Source organism: Etheostoma spectabile, chromosome 20, assembly GCF_008692095.1.
Source record: "Etheostoma spectabile isolate EspeVRDwgs_2016 chromosome 20, UIUC_Espe_1.0, whole genome shotgun sequence".
NCBI lineage: Eukaryota > Metazoa > Chordata > Actinopteri > Perciformes > Percidae > Etheostoma > Etheostoma spectabile.
The window spans coordinates 3,074,189-3,083,899 of record NC_045752.1 but is presented as its reverse complement, the minus strand read 5'-3'; the positions used below and the strand labels follow the sequence as shown (position 1 = coordinate 3,083,899).

Sequence of the window (9,711 nt, the reverse complement as noted above, 5' to 3'; positions counted from 1 at the left end):
TTGTCTTCTCAAGTCAAGAATGACCTATGACCTGTCTCACTTTGTCTTTGTGCATCTCTAGTTTGTATGGATGAGCTCACGTATGAGGTCATGGATACATGCTCATTAGCTGTCTTTCAGTGAGTTTCTGCTCTTCATTAATTAATGTGTCACCCCCTGTTGGTCCTATCTTGATACAGCATCTAGTTTAATGATAAAACATTGAATTTGAAACTAATGCATCTCAAATTCGTATCAGTTTAATGTGTAATTAGGTTTATTGTATTGTGTGTTAATAAGATTATGTGCTTATTTAATTACGTTATCAAGCAGAAATGACTTGTGAATAAAATTTGTGGTTTTTCATGTCATTTATGCCATTTCAGATCTTAAAGCTATTTCACAAAAAACAAACCATTGTGCTTTGGAGTGAGTCATGGCAAATCCTTTCATGCTGGAATTCAAAGCACCTACCCCTAAATAATAGCAATTAATGTGTTTGTTGTTTTTTTTCCCCTGAATGATGAGAAGTCAGTGTCGCTGTAACGATTCGCTACAACATTGTGAGCCACTGACGTGGTGGTAAAAATGTAACGCATACTAGTAATCACTTGCCCTTCAGATGTGAAGGAGGGTCAGAGTAAGCATCGTGAGTGAAGTTCATCAATAACTCCTCCAAAGCATCTGGTTTATTTTAGAATAACACTGAGTATGTGAAACATAACAGTCGATTTGGCATCAGTGAATCAGCTGCTGTACTTCATGGGGAGTGTCTCTTGCGGGGTTTTTCACTCTGTTGATGTAAATACTGAACCATATTGTAGCCGTTTTTAAATGATCTGCCTATAGTCATTTTGTTAATCTAATTTTGCTCCTCTTTCTTTGTCAACTCCTGGTTAATAGAGATGTATAGCACCAAGAGGAGACATACCGGCCATGCAGGGTTCCTACACAAGTCTAGTAATGTGCGGTAAAATTAATTGCCTCAAGTCTATTTGCAGTTTGCAAAAGTATGAAAATAAATGTTCAGTTCTAAAACACACTGCTAAACATTGTTTAATTAAATATATATATATTTATTCCCTTTGGCTCACTAGGTCATTGTCATTATGGTATAAGCAGCAGTTTTGTCATAATGAAAACAATCTAGGATGTTTAAAATTTAAAGAAATTTAGTCTAGAAAAATAATTTAGGAAATGGCAGAATGTCCAGGACCCCTGTCAGTGCGTTATAGGTGATCCATGGTTGTGTTCTAACAACCACTGGATCACAAGCTGCTCCTCTTGTTTATGTAAATAGCCCGTTTTCACCGCAGAGCTGCAGTAAAATGATAATGTCTGATGATGGAAAGCATAATTTGTTTTGTCAAAGCCGTAGCCAAGCTGAGGCAACAAGATGCAAAAGTACACATGTAAATGAATGATGTTTCAGGGGTAAGCGTAGAAGCGGAATAAGTCCTGGTGGGCCTTGCTGGGGAAAATTGGCTAATGATAAAGTAATACATTATTCTCAAAATATCTCTCGTATGCATCTTCCAGCTTATTTGTTTTGAGGAAAACCGATAATGGCTATGCTCTGCTGCACCAATTGAGTTTGTAAAGATTGAAATGAATTGTTATTCAGGGCTTTGTGTTGCTATAAATGATCTCCCTCAGCCTGATACTTGTCAGCTGAGATCTAATTGGTCTAGCCTAAGGCTGACTCGCTGTCTTAAGGCTGTTTATCCATTGTTTTATCAACAGCCACTGGAATGTAAATCCAACCGTTTGTCGATTATTATTTTTTTGTTGTTCATACGCAGCTCTTATCCAGCAGATGACTTTTAAACAAAGTAAAAATGCCTTTTGTTTCACACCTGCTTCCTATTAAATTGTTTGTATTCAATAAATATATTCTCAAATTCATTTCATTGCACATTTTCAGTGTATTAACATTTAGAATGACATTCTCAAATTAAGCAAAGAAGATAGAAATGCTAACAAATAAACAAACTGTATAGTTTCAGGAGTTTATTTTAAAGTTTATTTTCTCAAAATGTATTTCATATTTCCTGTCAACATTTTTGGATATTTTACATAGCTAGAGAGTACAAAATGCAGATTGAAAACCACTGAACAGAAAAGGCAGGTAAGGAGTGGAGGACTAAACAAAGTGGACTGAGGTGACCAAGTAGGAAGTGTCTGTTACTGTGGATATAGTGACCAATAAAAACAAGACTGAATACATGTGTGATGCAAGTATACCGAACCATTTCGAGGTGCATTTCTAACAGAAAAATTAGACTAATGGTACTAGTAGCATAGAAGTGATGTTCCTCTGGCCCTCTGCATACAGAAGAGTATCTGTATTTCTTGTTTAGACAGCCACAAGATCATATACGTAATATATAAGTTGTTCCTTTTATAATGTAAATCTAGACAGATCACCATAATGCTACCATATTTCCTCATGAGCTGAACAGTCTCTCGTTCATTTTCCTACACTTGACTTCCATCATTTCATTGAGGTCACTTGAGTTGGATAGTAGTTCAGGGACAGAGCCCACAGTACAAGGCAAGACGGCAGTGGGAGAGTGTGTGTGTGAATCACCTTGGGACAAATTAACATCTATAAATGCATTTTCATAAACTGTACATACTCTATATGCCCTGTATGTGAATACTGATTAGAATGTCTTATTCTATAATGGCTTTATTGTTGAAATGTAGCAAATTTTCACCTACTTCTTTTCCTCCTTTACATTCATATTAAAGGCCCGTTCCCTCAGCTCCATACTGCTACTGTATGATCCTTGCCTTTAGGTAAAAGAGCATGCCTGGTCCTGTTGTGTGGTTTGGAAAAGCAGCCAAGATTCATCCGACCCACAGCTTGTCCTATACTTTGGCTGGTACTGTAAAACTGTTTGAATAATGGCCCCGTCTCTTTTTCTGCTTTTACAAAAACACCTGGTTTAGATTCTAGTTGGCTTTAATTTGACACTCAACATTTCTAGTAAATAAAATTTAGTTTGTAAGATCAAGAAGGGTGTTTCATAAAGTGAGAAAACCAGTCAAGTATGGCTTATTTCAGCTAGTCAGGCCTATCTTCTTCATATGAGATTTAAATAAGTCTGACCTAGCCTGATTTTGGTCAGGTTATTTTCCAGGCTTAACCACTGTTAACAAATAATCAGCACTGCATTTAAAAAAAAAAAAAAAAAAAAAAATGGTGTAGCTGCATTTTCACCATTCTCTTTGAAGACAATTTTTGGGGCATTTTAGCCTTTAATAGACAAGAAAGGGGGGGCTAGAGGTGGCTGCAGGTCAGATTTGAACCCTGAGCCGCTGCATCAAGGACTGAGTCTCTGCATATGGGCGCCTGCTCTACCAGGTGAGCTACACAGGCATCCCCTCTTGCATTTTTAATATTTATTTTATCATATGGAAGCTGTTCTTTCACTTGTCAAAACCACCTGGCAAAAAAAAATCCTGGTGAACAACTTTAGTGTCTAAAAATGCTATTTATCCTATAAAATAAATTACCTGGCTGGGGTTTTCTATATTTCAAAGTGGTCGAATGGTATTTTCCATCTTATATTTTCAACTCTCCTTATACAAAGATTGTCCACGTTACTCGCACAAGACTAAATTTACGATTACAAGTAGAGCACTGCAATTAACTTGAGTCTGGGAGTGGTTATGTTAATTTTTGCTGTAATATTTCACTCTCCATATAATGTAGAATATGTGCTGCTCTGTGGCCGCAAACATGTCTGTTTCCTTGTTATTAGTGCTTTGTGTCTTGTGTCTGGGTTTTAAAATAAACCAGACTTGATTTTAAGAAATCCTGGATCAGTTTGACGAGACCTGCTTTTCCTATGAAACACCCCTCAGATGTATAATATATAATTTAATATGTGTGTCCCTACAAGCCAAAGTTGAAGACAAATAAGGCAGGTCAAGTTGGTCTTGACTGAAGGTTTAAGAATGTCACAATAGCACCATATCAAACTAACATAAAACATACTTCATGCATCTGGATATATACTGTATAGGTATATATATATATATATGTTAATGAATAGATATGAAATATCTATGAATATTTTATACTTAAGTGTTGAATATAGTTCAAGTTCACAGAATTAACTACTAGCACAGTTCAGTGGAGAATACGACCTGACTAGATCTATATTCATAACTGACCAATCATGGTGTCTCATGACTGCTTGTACGTCATCAATTTAACAACAGTCGACCCCTTCACAGTGCATAGAGTATTTAGTTTGCATGCCTGCAATTACACTTGGTGTGTGTACACTGTACCGCACTGCGCTCGGTTTGCTCATCACCAAGTCTTAACACCGCATTTACAAAGCTTTTAAAAGCTAAAGTTAAAATCCCTCTCGTTCTATAAGTTGCATTTAGTGCTCCAAATTCAAACAGCACAGTATTACAGTTCACAACCATTGTATAAGGCAGATTAATAAAAGTACTCCTTAGTACTCTTAAGTCACCCTATGTTCATTACAGGCCTTCATATTGTAAATGGCTATATCAAAGCATGCCATTGTAAAGCAAAATTCCCGCAAAAGCAACAAAAGTAAAGTTTTACAAACATTCTTTGGTTGAGTGTGAAAGGAGCATTCCTGTGCTTTAATTTAATTGCTCTGAATTTGGCATTTGTTAAAAAGAACACAAAGCAAAAAGTGGACCTTCTGCATACAATGGCTTAAATACAGGCAAAATAGTGATGGCTTGAACCTAAACTACAATATTATGTTAATTCTCACAAAATAATATAAAAAAAAACATCTAGTGATTGAAAAGCTCGCTTTGACTGATTGTACACAAATATTACTTTCTCTTTCCTGGACGCCACCCCCACCCCCCAGTGGCCTGCCCATCTCCTTTCACTTCTTCTTGGCAAGGCGACTGAACTTCTTCTGCTTGTCTTTCTTGGCAGAGCTGGGCTCAGGGAGGGCAGTTGAAGAGGAGGGAGGGGGCAGGCTGTGGGTTTTGGCCCCTGAGGCCCCCGACGCCTCCTCCACTGCCAGGAGCTGAAAGGCCTTCTCCATGGCCTGGCTCCAACGCTGGAGCTCCTCCTAAAATTAAACACAAAAACACACAACAGAGGCTTACAAAGGGAAGTCCACCTCTAGAGAAGCGGTGTGTGTTTTTGTCTCTTTGTCTATTTGAGTAAATTAAAAAGTGGAAGTGGTTCACCCATTTAGTGATAACATTTGAAATAATGTGATTGTGAGGCTGATTCAGTGCAATATAGATGAAAACTACTTTGCTGTTACACAAATATATCTTGTGAACCTTAATGATCCCTGTAGGGCAGTCTCGCTAACTGATGGTGAAACAGACAGAAGTGGGAATGACCTCATCAATCCTGTAAGGTCTAAGGCACTTGTTTTTCCCTTATTTGGTTCTCCTGGTCTCCTTGTGTAATAATGTTATAGATTTCAAGTTATAGACATTATTTATTTTAGGATAACCTGGGTTGTCAGGATATGCATGTTGCAGGGTTGCCACACTTGTGTATAGTACAGTGTCGGCAGTCAGGGGGAACAGAACCAAACCCTGTATCTAACAAAATTATAAAACTATTGTGTTTTTTTCTCCAAAAAGTGTATACACTTTTATCCAAAAAGGGTGGCCGTGTTACCTGACATCAGTAGTACAAATCACACTCATTTCCACATCCTGAATTCATTCTGGCATCTATTTTTCTTTTTCTCCTCTGCCTTCCAGGACACACACAGACCTAGTAAATAAGGCCCTCCCCTAAGGCCTTTCTATTGGCTGAGAAAACTATCCCCCAAATGATTTGATGTGATTGCATGAGCCAGCTATCAGTCAATGTGCCCTTTTTTTAAAGATGGCAGCCGGGTAACATGAGGACATTGGGATTTTTTGGTACAAAATTGTGGATTTATTGCTCTGGAATACTTTAGTCTCCAAAAAAAGTCCCTGTCTTTCCGACTGGATTTCCAAGCTTCTGGAAGGACTACGAAGGCCCAGAAGACCTCTTTCTGCTAACACTACTGCTCTGCTCTATGGCGAGATGGAAACAGAACATTTGCAAGTTGATTTTAGGATTCATAATTATGATTTATTTATCTTACAAAGACACTGTAATTCCATGATGGATTAAAAAAAGCTTGAAGGCCTACAACTGTCAGAGGACCTGGTTGAAAGTCTCTACACTGTATTAATCTGGCGATATTAAATAAGACATATAAAGCACGGGTTTCTCCTCTCACAGGCGACAGCGCTGACCTTGTAGGGTTTTAATGTGAGCTAATTACATAAATAACGTTGCCAAATTATGGGTAGACAAGTCAAACTAAAACAGCTTTTTAAATTAAATGTAAATATGTATGAACCATATGCAACATTCCACCATTAGGGTCAAAGATCATGCAATAACCTGCCCCAATCCAGAACCTTCTGTCTCATGTGATTCGTGGAAAGCTGTTGAAAGTTTTTCATTGTGTTATCCCTCGATAGTTCAATGGTTTATGAACTCACCTCATCCTTACACTGGAACAAATATTCATTGCCGTCTTCAAGACTGAGAGAGGGAAAGGAAAGTCAAGTTAAAACGTATTGTGAGGAGGAATGCATAGCAACAACAAGTTAGCCTATGTCTTCTATTGTGACCTTTAGACTTAAGAAAAGATTAAACTAGTTTCCCCAAAACAGATTCTCAAAGAATTCTCACCGTAGTTTGGAGACGTGCTTCTTTTTCTTGTAGTTGGTGAGGATCTCCCAGCTGGCGTTGTTGAGAGGATGTGTCACCCCATGGGCAAAACTCTTGGCATCCTTATATGCTGAGAGCTGACCTGGCTTCAGCACACAGTACACGTTGTTCCAGGACCTTGGAGGAAGAGGAGGGGTTGAAAATGGATGGCTTCAATATTGATCATTTCATCTTGCTGACTTCCGTCAATAATGCAAAAATAAATTGAATCACAATTACAAGAGCCTCATCACTTCTCAATGAAGACTAAAATCAGTTAATGTGCAGTTGGAGTAGCTTACTGCGCTGTAACAACTGTAAATAGTTGTAAATGTGCTGTACACTGTGGCCGGGGCTGCTGTACAAGGTGCCACCTAAACATTCACACACATTCACACTCCGATGCGCAGCACCGGGGGAAACTCAGGGTTCAGTATCTTGCCCAAGGACACTTCGACAACGACTGCAGGGGCGGGGATCGAACCACCAACCTTCCGATTGGCAGGCAACTGCTCTACCACTGAGCCACAGCCGCCCATTGTGTTTTTGACCAGCATAACACAGACAGATTATCTGTAGTCACGTGCAGTCACATGGTTGTTACTATTTGGGTTGCTTACGTATTGACAAACTGACTTACAGCAGCTTGAATTCTTTTGTGAAAACACCTGCTTAACCATTTTCCAATCAGGTGGCTAAAAATGATGGCTTCACATCATTAGCTACACTTTTAAATTGATAAGTAGATGGTTAATATGTTCTGCTATTCCTAATGTTTATGTACAAAAACTCAAAATTACTGAAACTATAAAAAAAAAACTTGTGTAGGACTCACAAACTGGCAAGCTAGCAATCGGTACAAGCACCTTCTTCTATTTTACCCCCCCCCCCCCCCCCAACCACAACACATGTCTATAAAGGACTGTACCAAAGTACAAGCTCGTTAAATACAAACATATAACATGAATGTTTTGAATGCATGCTATACAGTGATGTTTTATTTTTTTAATATAGTGCCATTCTTTACAATATGAAATTAACTAAGAGATTACTAATTAAGATTTGTTTAGTTGTAGAATGAACCCTGATTTATTTTTGTCAATGTTGCATCTTTGTTGTGTCGTATATCTGCTTGTATACTATGTAAGTTAACCTAAATAAAAATGAAAACAAAAAATGCAGACTTGATGTTCCCTGTGATGAATTAAAGACGGTAAGCCAGTTTTCAAGTGTGCTGATAGATTTCTTAACAAAGAAGCGATCTACCTATTTGATGCCTTCTTTCCTGAGCCCTCCAAATCGTGTTTGCGGCCCAACATGCCCTCCTGCAGCACAGTCTGGGCTCTACCAGTCTCCATAGGCATGGTGGCTGCTCGCTCTGGTTCTTTAGGGCTCACTACTGACACGGAAGGTTCCAGCTCCAGAGAAGCACTGTCTCTCATTTCTGACACTATGGGGACCGTGGAGTCACCGGCTGTCTCCTCCAGCAGACCTGAACTGGGATCAATTGCACAAGACTGGTGGAGGAAAAAAAAGAGACAGACGTAGAACAAGACAAATCATTAATAAATCTGCAAATCATCCTGCACAATTCAAGAGGATAAGAAAACAAAGTGTAGTTGTGTAGTTTGTTTTAGAGTAAGTAAAGAAGCATTAATTAATTAAATTAATTGCAGGATGAAAATAGCATGGAAGAGATTGATTTTCTTTTAACTTCAGTATGCTTAAACAGGTGTCACAATATGATAAAGTAGGGAGAACGAGTGGATATAATTACTAACCAGAGTCTGTTCCTCAATAGTACCGAGCTGTGAAGATTCTTCTACAAAACCTGTGTCTTCTCTCCTGGAGGAAAGAGGACAGCATGGGGTCTGTGTGAGTGACTTTTAAGAGCAACAGGTGAAGAAGGTGTGCAAAGAAGGAGAGGCAGTGTACTTGCAAGCAACTTTAAAGGATAAGGCACACAATATTCAGCTTTTTTTAAATTAAATACCATGAAGTGAAAAAATCTTGTATAGTGTGTCATAAGAAAATTAACAACATCATATGACTTGTCTATGACACGCTATGACACTATCAAAAGATTCAAACGACCACAAAAAACACACTGTGGCATCAGAACGCGTCCCAGAGCCAAAATAAAAAACAGGAGGAAAGCTGGGAGGAAAGGAGCTTTTTGTGACTATGACTTTTTATGACTTTTTTAGACATACTATACTATAAGTATTTATCCCTTTTTTTGACCTACTATACTATGACGTTGTCACTTTGTTGACTTACCAAACTATGATTTTGTATCACTTTTTTCGACATACTATACTATCACTTTTTTATTACTTTTTTCGACATACTATACCATGAGGTTTTTTGACATACTATGCTATGAATTTTTTTATCACTTTTTTCGACATACTATACTATGACTTTTTATCCATTTTTCGACATACTATACTATTATGTTTTTCATCCCTTTTTTCGACATACTATTCTATGACTTTTATCACTTTTTTCGACATACTATACTATGACTTTTTATCCCTTTTTTCGACATACTATACTATGATGTTTTTTGACATACTTTACTATGACTTTTTTCAACATACTATTCTATGACCTTTGCATCCCTTTTTTTGACATACCATACTATGACGTTTTTCAACATACTATACTATGACTTTTTTTATCACTTTTTTTGACATACTATGCTACGACGTTTTTGTCTACATACTATACTATTACTTTTTTATCACTTTTTTCGACGTACAGTACTATGACTTTTTTTATTCCTTTTTTTTTGACATACTATACTATGACTATTTATCCCTTTTTTGACAAATTATACTATGACTTTTTATCACTTTTTTGGACATACTATACTATGACGTTTTTCAACATACTATACAATGACTTTTTTTTATGTACTATATTAAGACTTTTTTATCCCTATTTCGACATATTATAATATGACTTTTTATGACTTTTTTTGACATACTATACTATGA

The 9,711-nt window shown here is 37.4% G+C and overlaps 1 protein-coding gene across 4 annotated transcripts in view; it reads right to left on the bottom strand.

The window, feature by feature from the left end:
• Positions 1-3,725: 3,725 nt before the first annotated feature.
• The window catches only part of sptb (spectrin, beta, erythrocytic), a 53,627-nt gene continuing 47,641 nt past the window's right edge, over positions 3,726-9,711 (bottom strand). For all 4 annotated transcript variants that reach the window (XM_032500688.1, XM_032500687.1, XM_032500689.1 and 1 more), the window contains 5 exons: positions 8,491-8,554; positions 7,976-8,226; positions 6,692-6,847; positions 6,499-6,541; positions 3,726-5,063 (listed from right to left, as the gene is read on the bottom strand). In XM_032500688.1, the coding sequence (XP_032356579.1) occupies positions 4,872-5,063; positions 6,499-6,541; positions 6,692-6,847; positions 7,976-8,226; positions 8,491-8,554 (706 nt within the window). In that variant the 3' untranslated portion in view covers positions 3,726-4,871. The remainder of the gene's footprint in view (positions 5,064-6,498; positions 6,542-6,691; positions 6,848-7,975; positions 8,227-8,490; positions 8,555-9,711) is intronic.